Source organism: Haliotis cracherodii, unplaced genomic scaffold (genome assembly GCF_022045235.1).
Source record: "Haliotis cracherodii isolate W230 unplaced genomic scaffold, xgHalCrac1.p SCAF_39, whole genome shotgun sequence".
In the NCBI taxonomy this organism is placed as follows: Eukaryota; Metazoa; Mollusca; class Gastropoda; order Lepetellida; family Haliotidae; genus Haliotis; species Haliotis cracherodii.
In genome coordinates this window covers 875813-900147 of record NW_027266296.1, presented here as the reverse complement: position 1 = coordinate 900147, position 24335 = coordinate 875813, and the positions used below count along the sequence as shown (strand labels likewise).

At 39.7% G+C, this 24335-nt stretch overlaps 1 protein-coding gene across 1 annotated transcript; it reads left to right on the top strand.

The window, feature by feature from the left end:
• Positions 1-9714: 9714 nt before the first annotated feature.
• On the top strand, positions 9715-23959 carry LOC139478104 (neuronal acetylcholine receptor subunit alpha-9-like). Its single transcript, XM_071260419.1, has 8 exons — positions 9715-9912; positions 10228-10311; positions 10492-10588; positions 17116-17252; positions 18254-18298; positions 19299-19408; positions 21274-21812; positions 23595-23959. The coding sequence occupies exons 1-8, from the start codon at positions 9715-9717 to the stop codon at positions 23957-23959; spliced, it is 1575 nt and encodes a 524-aa protein (XP_071116520.1).
• The last annotated feature ends 376 nt before the right edge of the window (positions 23960-24335 follow it).

Genomic DNA, 24335 nt, shown 5'->3' with positions numbered 1-24335 from the left:
AAGGACAGCGAAACCATAGAAGCCGGCGTTTTAGACTAAAGCATCGATATTGGTGACCACAAGGTTTTTTTGTCACTCTATCCAATTGTACTCCATATAGTATTTTATTTGGTGACCCAAACCTATATGTTTTAATGAATTATACAAATATATACTTGTCTGTACACAAACACATAGCAACGACCAAATGATTCAGTAGCTAGCTAGCATTGTTTTCAAATTGTTAATCATTAATATTGTTCCGTCATACAGCTGGAATATTGCTGAGTGTGGCGTTAAACAACAAACAAACATTAATATTGTTAAAACTATATAAAAACACTAAACTGTATAATATTTGCATATGTATGAGTTGTACACTGTTTTCACTTTCCAGAACATTGTACATATCCTCTATACCAGGACTGTATATATATTGTGCACTAGGTTTCCACAATGTCAAGCTTCAATTGTAAATTGTTCATTGCCATTACGCAATATTATGGGCTGCTCTTCTCTTCTAGTGAAGATCCGGGGTAGAATTGGTCTTCAGCAACCCATGCTGATCAGGCTCGCTGACTTCGTTGATGCATGTCATCGATCCCAATTGCGTGGATCGATGCTCATGATATCAATCACTGGATTGTCTGGTCCAGACTCGATTATTTACAGACCGCCGTCATATAGCTGAAATATTGCTGAGTGCGGCTTTAAACAACAAACAAACCAAATCATCCGTGTATCCATAGCGGTTTCTGAAAAAAACTCCACTGAAACCCAACGGGTGGAAGGACCAAGGTCAAACCCATGTCCCTCGCCATGAAATTTTCATAATAAAATGACTACTTAAGCACTAATATTTGTAATATATTTGTGTTGCCATGTGTGGTCAGTACATACAGAGACTAACCCCAACGAAATATTCCTTCACTACAGTTGCCAAATCCACAAAGCTAGAGCTTACAGAGTATTCTCCCTTGAACAGTTTCCACTTAAATAGATAAAGCGACAAAACCCTTTTCCATATCCAATAGAATTCTCTGTATAAAGCAGAGTCGATTGTACGATTCCGACTATATCATGAGCATGTGTTTATGAATCATTCTTCGTGTAAATAGATATAATCTCTTGAATTATTGGACCCGTGAAGATCCAGGGTAGAATAGGTCTTCAGCAACCCATGCTTGCCGTAAAAGGCAACTATGCTTGTCGTTAGAGGCGACTAACGGAGGAAGTGGAAGCCTCTGATGATCTAACTCAGGTGTTGACAAACGAAACTGTCCTGAAGAAACTCATACCTGCCCTCATGCCGAATCTAATGAACGAAATGTTTGTTAAGTTGGACAAAAATGTTGCGAGGGCAGTCAAGAATGCAACAAGAAGAAAGAATATCTGAACTAAACATGCACATCCAATCTAAAATGAAATTATTAAACAGCAGTAGGGCATCATTCATGAACAAAGGGAAAACATTGACGAGTTTCAAAACAAACTTGCCGTAAAAGGTGACTATGCTTGTCGTAAAATGCGACTAACGGGATCGGGTGGTCAGGCTCGCTGACTTGGTTGATGCATGTCATCGATCCCAAATTCCGTGGATCGATGCTCATGATATCACTCACAGGATTGTCTGGTACAGACTCCATTATTTACAGACCGCCGTCATGCAGCTGGAATATTGCTGAGTGCGGCGTAAAACAACAAAGCAACCAACCAACGCTTGAATTATTCCGAAACCCTGCCAAAGAGCTGATGCTTTGACAACTCCTAATTTGTCACTCGCTGTGTTAATTGATTTAAGCATCCTAACAGAGCGGATGTGTCTTCGGTCTATGGCGATTCTATAGAAACAAAATGAAAATCAATGTTGTGCAATGTAAACACACACTTGAATATTTACACAATAAATGTCAGAGGCAAGCAGAAATGATTAAATTGATTATAAGTTTGCCAAGTGATGATAAACTGTTTTTATCATTTGTCTACACTCTATATCACAGCCATCTGCAAACGGCACTGGTGCATTAATATCGATACCGAGCAGACAAATGTGTTCCCCTGATACTTCACTTATGGGATATTGAGTCTTGTAAGGACATATACATTTAGGGCATTTCAGCATGTTTGAGCATACATACTGTGCATGGTGAGTCAGCAGGACGCGGAAGAGTTAGGTCAGACCTTTTTTCACGATTCCGCCGAGTTCCAAAAATTAAAATGTCCAAATAGATCCAAAGCAGCAGGGCTTTTTATTCCTTTGACCCGATATAAAATAAAACTGTTGAAAAAACTCATTTACTGACGCAACCAATAAAATAAAATTAATTATCAACTAAGAAAGTATAGTCAATACGTGTTTAAGATCTATGTTTAAAATTTCAAAACACAACAAATTATGACGAATCGCGAGAGAAGATAATACCATGTATTTGATAATGTTTATATTTATGTTCATTCGGCTTATTGATCTGAATTTGGTTCCCAAAACAGTTAATCAAAACAAAGGTCAGACCTTACTCTTTGTAACATCTTTCCTTTCAGGATTCATTCCCACAAGAATTATGCTTATACCAGGATTTACATTTAGACATGTTTAGATGGATTTGCATCAAAGTTTAGGTTAGTTACACTTCATTAATATTTACATACAAATATAGTCAGTGAGGAAGTATAGTTTTACGCCGCTTTTAGCAATATCCCGGAAGGGACACCAGAAATGGGCTTCACACATTGTACACAAATATAACTGTTGGCATTGAACTGTGTATATATATTACATGTGTTATAATATATATATATATATATATATATATATATATATATATATATATATATATATATATATATATATACTGAACCGCAAAAGAAACGTCACCATGGATAGATATATCAGAAACCTCATTTGTCCAAACACTGTAAACATACTTTGAGATATATCAAAAAGATGAAACTTGGTAAAATGAATCATCAAGGTCGAAATTAAAGTGTCAAATGGTCTTCACGTGAAACACAACACTAGGCTCTGAGAAAATGGCATCACAAGTCAGTATCTCGTGTGTCCGTCATGTGCATTGATGACTGCCGTGCAACGTCGATACATGGAATGGATGAGGCGGTTGATGAAGGCCATAGGCACTTAAGCCCACACTCGGAGGAACGCCGGACGCAGTTCATCTGCAGTTGTCGGCCTTGGTCGGACGTCATTCAGCCGTCTTCGAATCTCATCCCACAGGTGTTCAATGGGATTTAAATCGGGACTGATGGCAGGCCACTGCATGGTTGTGATGCCATTCTGCTGGAGGAAGTCTCTTGTTCTCTCGCAGTGTGGGCACGGGCGTTATCATGCTGAAACTCGTGGTTGAGGCGACGTGCTAAATAAAGTATGGCGTGTGGTCTCAAGACTTGATCAATTTACTGAGCTCCTGTGACACCATTGCCTCTCCCTGGACCGATGTTCTGGAAGACCACAGGACCGACCCTCTGTGCAAGACTAATTCCACCGCATACACTCAACAACACAAGCATCCGAATAACGTTCCCCACTCTCTGCAGTCTGCTGTTGAGATACAGTAACAGCTCTCGTCTGAGAAGAGGACTCTTTCTCCGCTGCTGGTGGCACCAATGCTGTTGCTGTGTTGCCCATTGAAGACGGTCCTGGCGATGACGTGGTGTCAGTATGGGACCTCGGTGTGGCATGTGACAGTGGAAGTGTCTGCTCGTCAATCGACCCCGCATGGTGTCCGCACTAATGTGTCGCTGGTGTGTCCCCATGGTCTGCCGAGTAGTTTCCGCAGCAGTAACAAAGCGATCTTGAAGATGCTGTCGCACAATCTGACGATCCTGACGTCGGACGGTGATCATTGGTCTTCCACTACGTGGTCGGTCATCTGTAGAGTTGGTGGTCTGGTACCGTTGCTGGAGCCTGTATATGGTCCTTACGTGGACTTGAAATGCATTGGCTACTTGCTGGGCGGTTTGTCGCTGATTTCTTGTCAATTTTGGCATGTGGTAGCAATTCAATAACGAATGAATGCTATCCGATCTCGGTGGATTTTTATAGGGCAAGAAATGGGGGAACGCATGTGCATTTCAATATGCACGGAACTCACGTGCATCGGGTTACCATGGCCGTTGTCGTGATGCGTTTGGGCGATCGGTTTTATTGTCATCTGCGTTGTTTTCTTAGCATCAAATTTCATTTTTCCGGACAAGTTAATGTTCAATTTAAGAAACATTGAAAAAATTACCCAGATATATAATGAAACTTTTCATGCAATATATATTGTACTGGTGCTGAAACTGACGATAAAGTAGATTAAGTCAGCTGAACCTCGTGATGATCATGCTGAATACAGTAAGGATAGCTGCATTTGGGGAGGTTAAGTACGCGCTATCGTAATACCAGAGCAATACAGCCGAACCTCGTTGTGCCGAACTTGGATGTGTCGAATTCTCGCACTCCGCAATATGCCATCTTTAAGACGACGGTCTGTAAATAATAAAGTCTGAATCAGACAATCCAGTGATTGACATCATAAGCATCGATCTACGCAATGGAATTGGATGCCATGCATCAACCAAGTCGGCGAGCCTGACCACCCGATCCAGCTCACCTGGAATTGTCACGTCAAGTCAAAGAAGTTTATTGTACAAAAGGCCACCGGCCCATATACAAGAAAGAGTTACGCATGTAGATACAATTATATATGTTATACATTGGGATATACACGTTGTTTGATTAATTCATTTCTTTTGGCTAATGCATGCTTAATATAAAGAGAAAGATTTGATATATTTGATTCGTCCTTTGTCGTCAGCATAACTACAAAGGCGTTTATCGGTGACATTGCTATTAAATAATCTTTTATATATTTCTTTCGGAGATCATTGTAAAATGGACAAACAAACGCAAAATGAATTTAATTTTCTATATCTAGATTACACAATGGACAAATTCTTTTCATTTTTTCAATGGACAGTTTTCTTCCTTCATTTATAAATAGGTCTAGCAAACCAAGTCGATATTTAATTAACTGTTTTCTTAAGTTTTCCGTAGTGAGTACTGATAAATATATTTCTGGTTGAAGTAAAGTCTTGAAAGTTTTGTTATATTCATAACGTGAACTATGCTCTAGAGTGGAGTGCCATTCTTGGTATAACATATTTTTAGACCGATTCCGAAATTCATTAAGAAACATATTTACATTTCCAACTGACTGACATATAAAAAGCCATATAAAACAAAAACCATGCGAAAATAAACACGTTAAATGAACATAACCAGACATTTCGCCCTAACTGTAGTTTTCGTGGGTGTTTGTTTGTTCCAGCTATATGACGGCGGTCTGCGAATAATCAAGTCTGGACCAGGCAATCCAGTGGTTGACATCATGAGCAGCGATCCAGACATTTGGGATACGTGACATACAATTAACCTCGTCACCGAACCTGACCACCTGACCCATTTAGTTACCTCTTACGACAAGCAGAGGTTGATGTGGACTTAAATTCTTTCCCGGAACCCCACGGTTGATGCTTGTGAGTGCGTGAGTTAAAATGTAACGTCGCATCGGCATTATTTCAGCCATATAGCGACCAGACCAAGTTATTATGTTTACAATTAAGTCATTTATGCAAAGTTATATTTAAAAACAATTTATGAAACATATTTGAGCATAACAATATCATGTATACATTTACAAAAACACTGGTTACAAGCCACCAGTAACGAAAGCAAGGCCATCTCGCTGAGGATCATGGGGACTTACAGTACCTCGGCATGATACGCCAGCAGGATTATGTCACTTTAGCTACTGGTGGTTGTGTTTGTTTAAATTGTTTGTTGTTTAACGCCGCACTCAGCAATATTCCAGCTATATGACGGCGGTCTGTAAAATAATCGAGTTTGGACCAGACTATCCAGTTATTCATATCATGAGCATCGATCCGCGCAACCGATCCCGTTAGTCGCCTTTTAAGATAAGCATAGTCGCCTTTTACGGCAAGCATTGGTTGCTGAAGTCCTATTCTACCCGGATCTTCACGGGTCTAATACTAGCCAAAATACTCAGCAATGAGTTGGCTTAAAAATACTGGTTGATGATAGTTACATCGATTATGATAGGATCCTTATGAAAAGAATACAATTATGTTGACTGTTTGTTTTAATTAAATTCATGAATAATGAAATCATCTTTTAACTTTTTGGGGGTTCAAATTCACCATACTGAAGACCAATAGAATAATTATTATAAAATGTATAGCAAATGAGAGTGAGAATTTGAGTTACCTGTTGCTTAAAAATACAATATGATAAATGATAGTACCACAGTACTGTAGCTCACCTGTGGAAAAAAGCGTTCGAAATTTCAACTTCATTACTCCTGTGGTTTCTGCTAGGACGTTTATGGCGGACGATGTTTGACTTATGATTATTTATATTTTTACTTGCATATTTTATTTCCGACCACGATGCTTCGAACAAACTCGGACCATCTCACAACCAGGTTTGAGGACTGATTATCATGTTCTGTTGATTCGTTCAAAATACGATGAACCCAGATATACATTACTGACATTTACTCTCATTTATCGACAAACGTGTTCCATATAAGTCAAATATTAAAGGCATGCAAAAAGCGGTGTAAAACCATACTCACTCACTTTGTCACCCGATTAAGTGTTCTGGTCCAGACTCGATTATTTACAGACCGCCGTCGACCCGTGAAGATTCCGGGGTAGAATATGTCTTTAGCAACCCATGCCTGCCGTAAAGGGCGACTATGCTTGTCGTAAGAGGCGACTAACGGGATCGGGTGGTCAGACTCGCTGACTTGGTTGATACATGTCATCGATCCCATATGCTGTGGATTGATGCTCATGATGTCAGTCACTGGATGGTCTGGTCCAGACTCGATTATTTTACAGACCGCCGTCATATAGCTGGAATATTGCTGAGTGCGGCGAAAACAACAAATCAAACTAAACCAAAACAGTCATCGACATAGGCAAAATCACTCTTCGCGTGTCTGTCAGCAAGTATTACCGCCGTCATATGGCTGGAATATTGCGGAGTGCGGCATTAAGCAACAAACAAACAAACGATTATGTGTTCAATTGGTGCCTTGAGCAACGCGTTATCCAAGTTTCCATTATAATTTTCATATCAGAGAATGGTCGCATGATGATTTTGCGTGATCGGATAACTGAATCCCCATCAGTTACTGAAGCCATTATCGACCAGTTCTCTATCTTATCTCTGCCCGACTTCCTGTCTCCAACGTTTTAAAAGTCAGCAATACTTCACAGAAAGCCAAACAAACGATCACAACTATGGAGAAATTGGCAAAACATTTTGAATAATGACTTTGTTACAATCTGAAAACATAAACAATCAACCAATTCTGATCATCCGATTTATTTACCCACTTCTAAAAACACGTAATGGAAACAGTAATCCTGATTTGGAGTGCAAATACGTTTGGTTAGAAGACATTTCCAAATTGGGAACATCAATGGCAACAATGATGTCTAATGCCATCTCCTCTTTTGACTTGTTTGTTCCCGTGTTATTGCAGATGAACAGTTGACTTGCCTTTGCATGTGTTTTGGACAGGTGCCACCGGTGGAGCAGGCTACATAGTATCACCTAGTATAATCACTATTTGATAGTGATTCATCAACACATACTCATGATATAGTCGGATTCGTTCAATAGACTCGTTTTGGGCAGATATTTCTCCCATTAGTTACACGTCCCATTTGTCACACACCGTAAAAACAACATAGGTCATGCCTGAAGGCACTGACTGGTCTACCCTTTGTTACCTAAGTATTAGAATAGACTGATCCAAAACAAGTGGAAAAGTAATCTTGTACTTTATAATCTTGAAGTACTTATATAAGGTAATGTAGAAAAGAAAACTTGTACTTTATAAACTTGAAGTACTTATATAAGGTAATGTAGAAAAGAAAACTTGTACTTTATAAACTTGAAGTACTTATATAAGGTAATGTAGAAAAGAAAACTTGTACTTCATAATCTTGAAGTACTTATATAAGGTAATGTAGAAAAGAAAACTTGTACTTTATAATCTTGAAGTACTTATATAAGGTAATGTAGAAAAGAAAACTTGTACTTTATAATCTTGAAGTACTTATATAAGGTAATGTAGAAAAGAAAACTTGTACTTTATAATCTTGAAGTACTTATATAAGGTAATGTAGAAAAGAAAACTTGTACTTCATAATCTTGAAGTACTTATATAAGGTAATGTAGAAAAGAAAACTTGTACTTTATAATCTTGAAGTACTTATATAAGGTAATGTAGAAAAGAAAACTTGTACTTTATAAACTTGAAGTACTTATATAAGGAAATGTAGAAAAGTAATTTGTACTTTATAAACTTGAAGTACTTATATAAGGTAATGTAGAAAAGTAATCTTGTACTTTATAATCTTGAAGTACTTATATAAGGTAATGTAGAAAAGAAAACTTGTACTTCATAATCTTGAAGTACTTATATAAGGTAATGTAGAAAAGAAAACTTGTACTTTATAATCTTGAAGTACTTATATAAGGTAATGTAGAAAAGAAAACTTGTACTTCATAATCTTGAAATACTTATATAAGGTAATGTAGAAAAGAAAACTTGTACTTTATAATCTTGAAGTACTTATATAAGGTAATGTAGAAAAGAAAACTTGTACTTCATAATCTTGAAGTACTTATATAAGGTAATGTAGAAAAGAAAACTTGTACTTTATAATCTTGAAGTACTTATATAAGGTAATGTAGAAAAGTAATTTGTACTTTATAAACTTGAAGTACTTATATAAGGTAATGTAGAAAAGTAATTTGTACTTTATAAACTTGAAGTACTTATATAAGGTATGGTAGAAAAGTAAACTTGTACTTTATAATCTTGAAGTACTTATATAAGGTAATGTAGAAAAGAAAACTTGTACTTCATAATCTTGAAGTACTTATATAAGGTAATGTAGAAAAGAAAACTTGTACTTTATAAACTTGAAGTACTTATATAAGGTAATGTAGAAAAGAAAACTTGTACTTTATAAACTTGAAGTACTTATATAAGGAAATGTAGAAAAGTAATTTGTACTTTATAAACTTGAAGTACTTATATAAGGTAATGTAGAAAAGTAATCTTGTACTTTATAATCTTGAAGTACTTATATAAGGTAATGTAGAAAAGAAAACTTGTACTTCATAATCTTGAAGTACTTATATAAGGTAATGTAGAAAAGAAAACTTGTACTTTATAATCTTGAAGTACTTATATAAGGTAATGTAGAAAAGAAAACTTGTACTTCATAATCTTGAAATACTTATATAAGGTAATGTAGAAAAGAAAACTTGTACTTTATAATCTTGAAGTACTTATATAAGGTAATGTAGAAAAGAAAACTTGTACTTCATAATCTTGAAGTACTTATATAAGGTAATGTAGAAAAGAAAACTTGTACTTTATAAACTTGAAGTACTTATATAAGGTAATGTAGAAAAGTAATTTGTACTTTATAAACTTGAAGTACTTATATAAGGTAATGTAGAAAAGTAATTTGTACTTTATAAACTTGAAGTACTTATATAAGGTAATGTAGAAAAGTAAACTTGTACTTTATAACCTTATAAACCAACTGGGGTGGTTCTCGATTGAGTCGGTTGTGAAATCCCTCAAGATCGATGTTGGTGCGCGGTCCTGTTGTCTGCAGATGGCTCCAAAGATGAAGGGGAAATCTGTCTTCAAAGTCAACCCAGTTCATTACTATATAGCCATTGGAGCCCTCAGCACGAGGAACTTCAAGAGTCTCATCCATGGCGTCCAACCAGGTGTCTTGTACTTGTCCGAGAGGGAGGTGTGGCAGTGCCGCAGCTCTCCGTGTCCATTGCTTCACATGGGAATCTTCTTTGTAGGTGACAGCTAAGCCAAGATCCTGTGTCTTCCTCCACACTGCTTGGCTGAAGTGGATGTAGCAGTCCTTTACTTCAGCAGATGGGAACTGAACAGCGCGAATAGAAAGTTCAAAGTCGGTCTGGAATCTGGCTGGAGAATGTTCTCGCTAGACGAGTGTCTTTAGCTGACTGAAGAGTCACTGGTATGTCATCATCTGGCGATCTGGTAACAGGGTAAATGCAAGAGGATAGTTGACAGTACCACGTCTGGCATGCAGGATATAGACTTATCCCAGAGTGCAGGACAGGAACTTAATGTTCCATCCATGTAGGTGGTCTCGCTGACTGAAGTGCCTCCAGATGACATTGTGTTGAGAACGCCAGGATGTATTGTCTTCCCCGTTGCTGAACAGAAGGTAGGCCTGGCCGTTCATGGTCTTTGTCCAATCCACAGTCAGATCCACCTTAGCTCTGGCCTGTGGCAGCACTGGAATGGTCTTCTGACGATGCCTGTATTGTGAACTGATCATGCTGGTGAATGAGGGCAGTAGAGCAATCGTTGCCTGATCTTGTTGAGCAATACCCTGGTTGTACAGCTCATGCATGAGGGTTTTCTCCCCTCGGGACCTCTTCCTCAAGCTGCTCACAAACGTGAGACGGTCGGCGTCTTCACGGGGATGGGCCTGGTCTGTGGTATTCCGATTTTATTAATGCATCTCCAGGGTTGGCACGTCTGTGGAGTGGTGCTCTTGTTGTAGAGGTAACCTTAACAAAGAACCTGTTGTGTGCCTTGCTGCGATGTTACATACTCTACTAACCTTACACCCGCCATGGTTATGACCCAAGCTACTGAAAGAAACCCTATATCCAGTTAACATAATTCAATAATTAGATTATAACTGGAGTACAGACTGAAATACAGTCCTGACTTTAGTGAAGAAAAATAAATACATTAACAATTAATTTACCAAAGAATATCTTACTGTTTCATATATATTGTTGTAAGACATATTAAACATACATTCAATACAGATTAGTTGTCTTTCAGCCATATCATATCATTTCACAATAACATCTGTGCTAAAACTCCAGCGTGACAATCAGTATGTATACGTTGGTCTCTGTGGTAATCCTATGTACGTACTCCATTTGTTTTGTTTGTTTGTTGTTTAACGCCGCACTCAGCAATATCCCAGCTATATGACGGCTGTCTGTAAATAATCGAGTCTGGACCTGACAATCCAGTGATTGACATCATGAGCATCGATCCGCGCAATTGGGATCGATGACATGCATCAACCAAGTCAGCGAGCCTGACCACCCGATCCCGTTAGTCGCCTTTTACGACATATGTACTCCAGTTAGGACTGGTCCATTACTCAGTAGGCGATGTCTTAATTAACACACACACACACACACACACACACACACACACACACACAAATGGGACGTAAAACTAATGGAAGATAACCATCTTTTCAGCAAGAATCGTATGACGCCCTTTGAAAACATGCTCATGACATGGTCGAAATCGTACAATTGACTCGGCGGGGTTATGGTCAGATTATGTTGTTCTGTATTCTTAATAAATGCCTTGTTATGTTCATATCTCATATTTCTCAGTAGGGGTTTATTGATGGTATCGTTCTAGGTGGACGATTAAATAACTGTGTATTAATGAAGTGTATATTACATTACAATGTCTTTTTAGTAAGATTTTAATCATGGCAGGACTGATATAACAGTAAACATGTTGTTATTGTGATATACAACCCACAGTACAGACAATGATATTATTTTAAATGATATTTTGGGAGATTCAATTACCGCCAGCGCACAAAGGCAGCGATCTAACCCACTCAGCCTCAGAGGCATCCACAAAAATGAAAGTCTGACAACTGGGCGTCTAGATCGCGTACTTTGAATCACCTCTGACAAGTGTAAATTGGCACAGCACCCATGGACGAAAGCTATTGACACAATTCCTTTTAGAAAGTGCTCAAATGTAATAAATGATATTCTCGGGATAACACTTTCTTAGTAACTTATAAATTCTTGTACTTTTTGGGATTGCGTCCCATCCGGGATTCGAACCCACACTGCCAGAGTGATCCAAAAAATAACATTTTGTCAAATTCCTTAAATACTCAGGTTTTTTGTGTACAAACGATTTCCCTACTATTTTCGGTTCCTACTAAGTGACTTTGGCATTCAGAGTCCTACAACCCTATGTCAGGAAGTGTATAGTTATCAAGTTGCATCAGTGGTTAAATTTGAGCAAACAAGTTAAACATCGCCTATTTACTGGCAGCAAAGTAATGTCAACGCCCGCATCTGTCTTAATAGCGTTCAGGCCGGCTTGTGTCAATGGATTCACTAATGAAGAAATCATAATAGACATTTCAGTGAGTGGATTGCATACAAGTAATGCAGAGAACGCATTACAGTTGTTTTGTCAAGAATTCCAGCCGTGAAAGGAACTAATGGTTATATGATGTATTGTAGGTTGACATTAGTCACCTTTCAGAACTCCATATTTAATATGCTGTTATATGTATGTATTGAATCTATTTTAGGAGGTTAACTGATTGGTACGCATCCGATTGTCAATCACACAAATGCATTGTGCAGTAGATAATAATGAGTGCTCGAACATACGAAAACAAAGAATTTCTGAAACGCCTTTACCGCAACAGTATCTACAATATTATATATACATATATATATATATATATGTGTGTGTGTGTGTGTGTGTGTGTGTGCACACTCTTCAAAAAAAGAAACGCACAGGTAGTATGTTGATTGGTTGGCTTGTTTTACCCATACTCAGCAATATTCCAGCTATAAGACGGCGGTCTGTAGATGATCGAGTCTGGACCAGACAATCCAGTGATTGATATCATATCGATCCACGCAATTGGAATCGATGACATGCATCAACCAAGTCAGCTAGCCTGACCACCCGATCCCATTAGTCGTCTCTTACGACAAGCAAAGTCGTCTTTAACGCAAACATGGGTTTTTGAAGACCTATTCTACCCCGGATCTTCGAGGGCCTGTTGAGCATATAATACACTTTTGCGGACTTTGTGTGTCTATTAGGCGCATACGTTGGCTCAGATTATTAAATATAAAATCGTCAATGCAAGAGAACAACGATTCCAGAGTATCGGCCGAAACAGATTCCATTTGGACGCAGAGGTACAACAGATTCAGTGAAAGTTATATAAATGGACTACTGAAAATCATTGATGACACCAGGTGTTCGCGAAAGGGCATGTCCAAGTAGTTATTGCCTGACGCCCCACAGTATTACTCCTGCCAAGCGACGGCGGCCTGCATACAAACCAGACAATCTTGTGATCGATGGACCTGAAGGTTCTACTACACCAAATCAGAACCAGTTTGGACAGTGCGGTTTTCGTAGCCTTCAGTGCAGATCGAGAGATATCTGCAGGCTGTGATTGGAGGATATACTGTAAGATTTTTATGTCTTTCAAATGTACATCCATCCAGTTATTAAAACTGACCATGTTTTTCTATATTTAGTACTGTCTTTTTCAACATGATGACTTATGCTGAATGTGACCACAGCTATTTTCAAGTAGGTGACATTTGGTGCGAAGCTGGGGGTGGTGTGTTTAGCTTCCGGTACTCGGAAAAGCAGCTGGCTAAGCTAGTCATTTTTATTTTTTTTATTGCTGCTCTAGGGCAAAACTGTGCACACACATACAGGTAATAGCTGTTGAATGCTTAGTTATTTTAAAAGAAAATCATAACGTTACTATAGAAGTCTATGGGAAAACATTTGGTTGTGTGTAACCTGAAGGTTCAGTGACACGATAGAGCATTTAACTGATTTTCTTGAAACTAAGGAAAACACTATGTTGATTTTAAATTACGTCTGCTGTGAGTGACTTATTATATAAAGTCACATCGGCAGTATTTCAGCCATGTCGTCACTCGTGTCCTGTGTGAGTGAGTTAATGTTTTACGTCATATCGGCAGTATTTCGGCCATGTCGTCACTCGTCACTCGTCACTCGTCTCTTCAGTGAAGAATATTAAGAAATATATTCGTTTTGCATCACCATGGGGGCAGTTGTAATGCCTCGAATATACATGACAATTATTTAGGAAATTCAACAGAAATTGATTCACTTTCGCGAGACGCCATGATTGACGCAAAATCACGCACAGCGGTGACGGTTAATATCTGCCTTTCCTACGCAGGTTCCATGTCTATAGAAACATAAAATCGAATTACAGTACGGAGATTGTTAAGTTTAATTCTGATCACTTACATGACTCATTTCTGTGGATAGACGTTATCTATTGTATAGTGTTACACATAGCCATGCATGGTGACGTATCACATTATGTCGCTAAGGAAATTTACTTAGGGTTTTAATTGAAGGTGGCGGAATTAGAGTGTTTTGTAAATACACACTCTGGCCATTGTTATTTATTTTGGTATTTATCATCTATTTCACAGCATACACGAGCGGTATTCAAACAAAGAGACATGATTGATGGTCTGGTTGATGAGACGCATGATAATTTCTAAGCACAACACCTATATTAATGATGAAGAACCTGTTAAATTCAGTCCTGTAAAACCAGGAGAGCCGTCCTCTGACACTAACTACCATGGTTCGTGATATTCTAGTCTGCATCTTCTTAGGGCTACATACATGTAACGGTAAGAGTCTTGAAACTTGATGTAATATATTCAATAAATGTAAATGTTCAAGTTTAAAAAAAGAAAGATAAAATTTAATAGTTTTAAATTATCTCAGTAATACAGGCAGTCTTAAACGTGGACACAATAGCTGTATACCGATAGAGTCGTCAGTGTACTGGCACATTTTCATGGTCCTGAGTTTGTCGTGATTTGAATTCAAGGTTGGAATATAATTGAAGTTGAAGGCTTACCTCGAGAGGTCATGTATCCTCTGTGTGGCCATATAAAAATATTTGTTCACGTATCACTTGCCCCAACTCGTATTTTTATGATTCAAATAATACTGTTTTCTATATATAAAAAATCGGGGGGGGGGGGGGGGAGGGGGTTGTAGGGTACGGAAGCCTTTTAGGGCCATTTGGTTTTTTAGGCCTTTTTCGATACTAAGTTGGAATTTCAAGATATAGAAGTTGAAATTTCAAGATACTAAGTTGGAATTTCAAGATATAGAAGTTGAAATTTCAAGATACTAAGTTGAAATTTCTAGATAGTATCGGAAAAAAATATTAAAAAACGAATGGCCCTAAAAGGCTTCCGTTGTATTGTGTTTTTTTAATGCAAACAAATGACAAACTACAAGAAACAATGACTAAACAAGCGTACAGTCACGAAGTCATCTATATCCCCCGCCCATTTTAACATGTTATGGTCCCAAACCAGGTAAGTGACCCAAATTTATAAAATTCCTAAATAGCAAAAGGCACCAGTTCAGTCTGATAGACATGCAAAGTTTTGTTAGAAAGTTTTGAACAGGTTTTGAGTTATGCTCCGGAAACGAACTCTACTCTATAGTTTTTTTTGGTTTGGTCTGTTGTTTAACGCCGCACTCAGCAATATTCAAGCTATATGACGGCGGTCTGTAAATAATCGAGTCTGGACCAGACAATCCAGTGATTAATATCATGAGCATCCATCCACGCAATTGGGATGGATGACATGCATCAACCAAGTCAGCAAGCCTGACCACACGATCCCGTTGGTCGCCTTTTACGACAAGCATAGTCGCCTTTTACGGCAAGTATGGGTTGCTGAAGACCTATTCTACCCCGGAATCTTCACGGGACTCTACCCTATAGAAACTAAGTCCAACTTGTTGCCATGGAAACGTAAAAAATAAAAATTATAAAATTCCTAAATAGCAAAAGGCACAACTTCAGTATGAGACTTATAGCTTTGCCAAGTTTCGATCAAATACACTGAATGGTTTTCGAATTCCGCCCCGGAAACGAACCCCATCTCCAATTGAGTCTATGTCCAACTTCATTTCATAAAAAAAAAAAAATAAAAAAAATATTAGAAAAATTCCAAAATATCAAAAGGCACCACTTCAGTATGTGCCTGATAGCTTTGCCAAATTTCGATCAATTACACTGAATGGTTTTCGAATTCTGCCCCGGAAACGAACCCCATCCCCAATTGAGTCTATGTCCAACTTCATTCCATAAAAAAAAATTAAAATAAAGATAAGAAAAATCCCAAAATATCAAAAGGCACCACTTCAGTATGTGCCTGGTAGATTTGCCAAGTTTCGATCAAATACACTGAATGGTTTTCGAATTCTGCCCCGGAAACGAACCCCATCCCCAATTGAGTCTATGTCCAACTTCATTCCTTAAAAAATTTAAAAAAATAAAATTAGAAAAATCCCAAAATATCAAAAGGCACCACTTCAGTATGTGCCTGATAGCTTTGCCAAGTTTCGATCAAATACACTGAATGGTTTTCGAATTCTGCCCCGGGAAACGAACCCCATCCCCAATTGAGTCTATGTCCAACTTCATTCCATAAATAATATGAAAAAATAAAAATTAGAAAAATCCCAAAATATCAAAAGGCACCACTTCAGTATGTATCTGATAGATTTGCCAAGTTTCGATCAAAAACACTGAATGGTTTTTGAATTCTGCCCCGGAAAAGGAAATGATTACGGACGGACAGACTGGCTGATCGATATATTCCCCCCGCATTATATGCCGAGGGGATAAAAAAGGGCCCTAAAAGGCTTCCGTAGAGCGACAGCACCGGTGACGTACATCTAACGTCAATGTTATAATACATAACGCAATGCGGTTCGCTGTGAGGGGTTGTACTCAGTTTGAATCCCTTCTAAACATTGAAAAGTATTTAACCATAAGTGACTTCCTCTGCATTAGAAGACGCCTCCCTGGCCTAGTGGTAGAGCGTCTGGTCTGGGGTTCGCTTCCCGACCACGTCATACCAAAAAACGTCAAAAGATGGTACTTGTTATTAAGGGGCTAAAAAACAAGGACTAGTCGGCTAGTTAGTGTGCTGTGTCTGAGTGGGGTGTTCATTATAAACTGTAAGACTATAAAACTTTAAGATTTTGTTTTGTTTGTTGTTTAACGCCTTTCACAGATCAAAACTGTCTTCCTATTTGAACATGTTCACATAAGGCTTCATTTTCGTTTGCTCTTCATGCAGTACACACACTGCTGAATGTTGTTGTTTTTATGTAGGGGCTACTCTGCATCACCTCAAACAGTTGAAGGAGGACCTCTTTGGTGCTTATGATCGCCACACTCGTCCCACTCACGACCAAGACGAGGCAATACATATCAATTTGACTTTTACCCTTGTCAGCATCGAAAACCTGGTAATATTACATTGTAATAATGTGATACTCTAAAACTTTAAAAAAATATTTGCATCATGTTTGTTTGATGTTTGCAGCCGCACTGCAATATTCCAGCTATATGACGGCAGTCTCTGTAAATAAGCGAGTGTGGACCAGACAATCCAGTGATAGTCATCATGAGCATCGATCCACTTGTTTTCATTTTCAGAGATTTATGTTGTATGACCTCAGTCAGTGACCGAAAATATCCTATATCGGTAACTCTAACAGATTTCCAGGCTCCACCAGAATATCAAATGGTCGGTCTCTTCAATATTTATAGACAATTTTTAAATATCAGGTACCATGATGTATTTTCTTGACAAGCTGCGTGGTGATTCCTGGCCCTCAGCAACCTGTGATTGTCGTAACAGACGACTAAATGGATCGGGTAGACGGACTCGGTGACTTTGTTAATTAGGTCTTTAGCAACCCATGCTTGCCGTACTGGGCGATTATGCTTGCCGTACGAGGCGACTGATGGGATCGGGTGGTCAGGCTCGATGACTTGGTTGATGCATGTCTTCGTATCCCAATTGCGTGGATCAATGCTCATGATGTCAATCACTGGATTGTCTCGTCCAGACTAGATTAATTACAGACCGCCGTCATATAGGGGCATATAACTGAGTGCGGCGTTTAACAACAATTAACAAAATAACTTAATTACTGCATTCGAAATGCAAAGATTGATGCTCATGTCGACAATCATTGGACTGCCTGGACCAGACTGAATTATTTCAGGCCGCCGTGACACATATAGCTGGAATATTGCTGATTGTGGCGTTAAACATCAAGTACCAAAATATTTGTAAAATGAGACTAATCGTTGTTACCGTTCCAAAAATGCCATTTGCGGTAAACAAAATTATTGACAGAATATTTAATAATGTGTAATCAAATTAATAATGAAACGAATTCACTTTGAATTAGCTGTTCCATATTAATAAAACCAATGTCTAATATTTTTTAACTTTCAGGATCTGAAGAGTCAGAAGATCCAATGGCACGGTTGGCTCATAATGGTGTGTCCTCTGTGCGTGTGTGCGTGTGTGTGTGTGTGTGAATCTTGAACATCGAACCACGCAATATTGAGATACTACGGTATGCAATCAACCGATGCTTGTCGTGAGACATCCCATGCTTGCCGGAAAAGGCGACTATGCTTGTCGTAAAAGGCGACTAACGGGATCGGGTGGTCAGGCTCCCTGACTTGGTTGATGCAGGTCATCGATCCCAAATGCGTGGATCGATGTTCATGATGTCAATCACTGGATTGTCTGGTCCAGACTCGATTATTTACAGACCGCCGTCATATAGCTGGAGTATTGTTGAGTGCGGCGTTAAACAACAACAAACCAAACCAAACCAAACCAAACCGTGAGACGTCAGTTCATGTATCGGGCGGTCAGTGACGGTGACATGGTTGATTGTTTGTATTGTAGCCAATGTAACTGTATGGATTGATGCTCTTGAGTCAATCACTGTATTCTCTGGTACAGACTAAATCGTCATATGCCTGAAATATTGCTGAGTGTGGCGTTAAACAACAAACAAATTATTCAATGAAATATATGTTAAACAAGGTAATAGATCCTAACGGGTGGTCAGACACAGTGAATGATTGCATGGTATAATCCCCGGACGAATGGCGTGGGACGTTCATTGTATCATTACTGGTTCTTGTCTAATTACGTTATATATGGGACCCGTGAAGATCCGGGGTAGAATAGGTCTTCAGCAACCCATGCTAGCCGTAAAAGGCGATTATGCCTGTCGTAAGAGGCGACTAACGGGATCGGGTGTTCAGGCTCGCTGACTTGGTTGATGCGTGGGACCCGTGAAGATCCAGGGTAGAGGCGACTAACGGGTTGCGTAGATCGATGCTCATGATATCAGTCACTGGATGTCTGGTCAAGACTCGATAAATTACAGACCGCCGTCATATCGCTGAAATATTGCGGCGTTAAACAACAAACATTCAAACAAATATTACGTTATTTAAACACCTTTTTATATATTCAGAAATGGCATGATAAGCTGCTTACATGGAATGCCAGCCAGTATGGAGGTCTCGACATGATTCTCGTGCCACAGACAACGATCTGGCTTCCCGATTACACCATAGGCAATGAGTATGTGCAAACGAATCTAGAAAATACATTATTGTTTAGCGAAACAACGACCAATTATTAAATGAGAAGATGTTACCTTTGCATGAGCCTGACTTGGCGATAGCTTCTAGTTTGAAACCAGGCCAAACGTTGCAGAAAAGGGTAGAAAATGACACGTTACTTTAAGTCTTGTACAATATATATTGTCGCCGTCTCACCTGGAAATAATCTTCCTTAGCCTCGGGATACCTTCAACATGAACAGTTTAGAGTGGGCTTGAGAGCTGGTGCGAAATTATATAGCTGTGTGTATGTGAGTTTGTTTTGATGAAATATCACATCATGTATAGTAACATACAGATAAAACAAAGGTGGCCAGACCTCCGTAAACTTATGTTTGAGTGAGTGAGTTAAAATTTAACGGTGCATCGGCGTTATTTCAGCCATATAGCGACGAGACCAAGTTAATATATTCTGCAAAAAAAGAAAAGCAAGGCCAGATTTATGTGAGGTAGGAAAAAACATTTATACGAGGAACCGTACAAGGTTTTGTGCCAAAATGTTGTGGAGAGAACAGTTGGGATTGTAGTCATCTCAGTTATCGGTACATAGGCAAAGTCCAAGGACAAGGTCAGCTACCGTCCATGACGCGTTTGTTCCCTGTTGGAATCGATAGCGGCCTGACATCTCCTGCGCATAGAAGAGACGAGTATGTGAATCACATCCTGGGGAATGGTAGCCCACTCGACCGGCAACGCAAAAGCCAACTGCTGCAACGTCTGGGGTTTTGTTTCACGTCGGCGTAGTCGTCTATTCAATTCATCCCACAGGTGCTCTATCGGCTTCAAATCAGGGGATCTAGAGGGCCAGGGGAGAACATCAACGTTGTTGTTGTGTAGACAGGCTCTTGTGATCCGTGCTGTATGCGGTCTTGTTCTTCCCGGCCTTGGCCGATCACGTGTTGAACCATACTGTTGAAACCGATTCCATAGCCTTGTGGTGGTGCTTGGCGCTACATTGAAAACCCTGGCTACAGCTGATCGGGATTCCCCTGCCCTATGACGTTGTTTCTTTGCACTTCTGTTAATCTTGGCATTTTGTTCAACTGTCACTGTTCGAATGACGCAGATGTTAGGCAATCAAAAACCCTGCACTTGAATACCGTTCATAGTGCTGCTGCACGTGCAGTACGAGCAACTCCACTCCACTTTTGCGTTTCTCTTTTTGAAGAGTATATATTCACAACTGAGTTATAAATGCAAATATATATTTAAAAACACATTTTATAAAACACGTATAACAATATCATTAATACCGTTTAAAACACGGGATACAGGCCACCTCGCTGGGGATCATGGGGACTGACTGACTTTGAGTACTACTGCTTCCTGCATGTTACCCCAGCATGATTTGCGTCATCACTTTAGCTACTGGTGGTTGTGCACAAAGCTAGCCAATATTAATGAATACTCAGCAAATACCATCCAGGGTAGAATAGGTCTACAGCAACCCATGCTTGCCGTAAAAGGCGACTATGCTTGTCGTAAGAGGCGACTATGCTTGTCGTAAGAGGCGACTAACGTGATCGGGTGGTCAGGCTCGCCGACTTGGTTGATACATGTCATCGATCCCGATTGCGTGGATCGATGCTCATGTCAATCACTGGATTGTCTGGTCCAGACTCGTTTAATTACAACCCGCCGTCATATATCTGGAATATTGCTGACTGCGGCGTAAAACAACCAACCAACCAGCATATCGATCACTGGGTTGTCTTGGCCAAACTCGATTATTTCATGTAGTTGATTATTCCTGGGTGTGACGTTTATTAAACGTGAAATGTTCAATAATCGCTTACAGGCATAACGCTATACTTTTCTTCTCCAGTATTTCCGCGACAAGTGTTTTGGGAACCTCAGACACTCTCGTTTTTATCCGAAGCAGTGGATTAGTAACTTGGGAACCAAGGCTAGTTGGTGAAACAAGCTGCAAAATTGACATCAGAAAGTACCCGTTTGACACCCAGACCTGTAACTTTGAATTTCTTCCCTGGATGACAACAAGCAGGTTCTTGAACACTACCAGTCCCCTCAATAATATCTACATGTCATCTTTTAAGCCACACGGAGAGTTCACTGTTGAAGGTTCATCCGTCCAGGTGAATCACCATAAGGTTGACTTCATGGACGATGAAGTGGTGGAGATAAGCTTCTCTGTTGTGCTCTGCAGACGTCCTACGTTCTATTGGATGGTCATGGTATTTCCAATGGTAACCTTTCCTCTGCTCTGTCCAATCAGCTTCCTTGTACCTGTTGCCAGTGGGGAGAAGATAACTCTGTCAATAACTGTGGTCTTGTCATACTTGGTATTCATTGGGTCAATGAACGACGCGATGCCGAAATTGTCCGATACAGTCTCTTTGATGGGTATGTCTATCATCGTTTCAGATGCATCTTACTAGATTCTTTGTATATATTTAATAACCCATGCAAAAGGCGACTATGCTTGCCGTAAAAGGCGACTAACGGGATCGGGTGGTCAGGCTCGCTGACTTGGTTAATGCATGTCATCAATCCCAATTGCTTGGTTCGATGCTCATGATATCAATCACTGGATTGTCTGGTCCAGGCTCGATTTTTACAGACCGCCGTCATATAGCTGGAATATTGCTGAGTGCGGCGTAAAACAACAAACTAAAAAACTGTATATGTAATATTATGTATTTTGTATAAAGTTATCATTTACTAGATTCTTTCTATTTTTTAACCTTATGTATCAAGTTATCATTTACGAGATTCTTTCTATTTTTAACCTTATGTATCAAGTTATCGTTTGATATTCACGATTAATTCGGGGCGGTCGGGTAGCCTAGTGGTTAAAGCGTTAGCTTGTCACGCCGAAGACCCGGGTTCGATTCCCGATGTGGGTACAATGTGTGAAGACCATTTCAGATGTCCCCCGCCGTGATGTTGCTGGAATATTGCTAAAAGCGCCTTTAAACCACACACACTCACTCACTCACTCACGATTAATTCTAATATGTCCAAACTGTGTAAACATGCCATCGTTCAAAACTGTAGTTACATATTGATACATGATTAAAAAACACGTCATCAAATGCGTCACATACCGATCCACATCTAGACATGCATTTGGAAAGATACCTGGCTACACTTAGCTTTTGGTGGTACAATATGCAAACCCCATTTCTCCATCATATGGCTGGAATAATTCCTACAACCCGACTCCCACACACACCCGGCCATGGGAAACTGCAATGTATTCAGACACGTGAAGACCCGGGGTAGAATAGGTCTTCAGCAACCCATACTTGCCGTAAAAGGCGACTATGCTTGTCGTAAGAGGCGACTAACGGGATCGGGTGGTCAGACTCGCTGACTTGGTTGATACATGTTATCGTATCCCAGTTACGTGGAACGATACTCATGATGTCAATCACTCGATTATTTACAGACCGGACCCGTGAAAATTCCGGGGTAGAATAGGTCTTCAGCAACCCATGCTTGCCGCAAAAGGTGACTATGCTTGTCGTAGGAGGCGACTAACGGGATCGGGTGGTCAGGCTCGCTGACTTGGTTGATACATGTTATCGTATCCCAATTGCGTGGATCGATACTCATGATGTCAATCACCCGATTATTTACAGATCGGACCCGTGAAGATTCCGGGGTAGAATAGGTCTTCAGCAACCCATGCTTGCCGTAAAAGGCGACTATGCTTGTCGTAAGAGGCGACTAACGGGATCGGGTGGTCAGACTCGCTGACTTGGTTGATACATGTTATCGTATCCCAATTGCGTGGATCGATACTCATGATGTCAATCACTCTATTATTTACAGACCGGACCCGTGAAGATTCCGGGCTAGAATAGGTCTTCAGCAACCCATGCTTGCCATAAAAGGTGACTATGCTTGTCGTAGGAGGCGACTAACGGGATCGGGTGTTCAGACTCGCTGACGCATGTTATCGTATCCCAATTGCGTAGATCGATGCGCATGATATTAATCACTGGATTGTCTGGTCCAGACACTATTATTACACGACCGCCGTGATATAGCTGGAACACTGTCGAGTGCAGTAAACAACAGGCAATAAACTTTTGGACAAAAGTGCAATTGTGCCTCAGGTTTCCGTATATGAATTCATTGTCAACATAATTCATTCAAATATATACTCTTCTGTTTCAGTGATGTATGCTTCCATCCAAACAATGTTAAGCATTCTGACAGTCGTTGCCAATGGAATTATTATATGTATTCACAGCCTCCCAACAACCTCTGAGCACATAGCTCCAAAGCTTGTTGTGAAAACAAAGAACACCGACGAACTGGAAAAGAACCCAGAAAACAGAGAAGACTTGCCAAATGTTCCTATTTACTTCGATATGATGAAGTCACTAACAAAGTTGAATTCACAGGAAATGCCACTTAACAGTGGCCATTGGGTCACATTAGCTCGTAGAATGGACAAGATATGTTTTGTGCTCTTCATGTTTTTTGCGGTAGTTGTTACCGTCATATTCGGATATCTTTTTTCAAATGACAACGAATAGGCGAGTAATATTTCAGTTGCAATACATTGATTTGTTTGTTTGTTTGCTGTTTAACGCCGCTCTCCGCAATATTCCAGCTATTTGATCATGACGGCTGTCTAAATAATCGAGTCTGGACTAGACAATTCAGTGACTGACATCATGAGCATCGTTCCACGTAATTGGGATATGATGACATGCATCAACCAAGTCAGCGAGCCTGACCACCCGATCCCGTTAGTCGCCTTTTACGACAAGCATAGTCGCCTTTTGCAGAAAGCATGGGTTGCTGAAGACCTATTCTACCCCGGGTCTTCACGGGTCTCAGTTCATTGTAATTTCCCATGGCCGGGTGTGTGTGGGAGTCGGGTTGTAGGAATTGTTCCAGCCATATGAT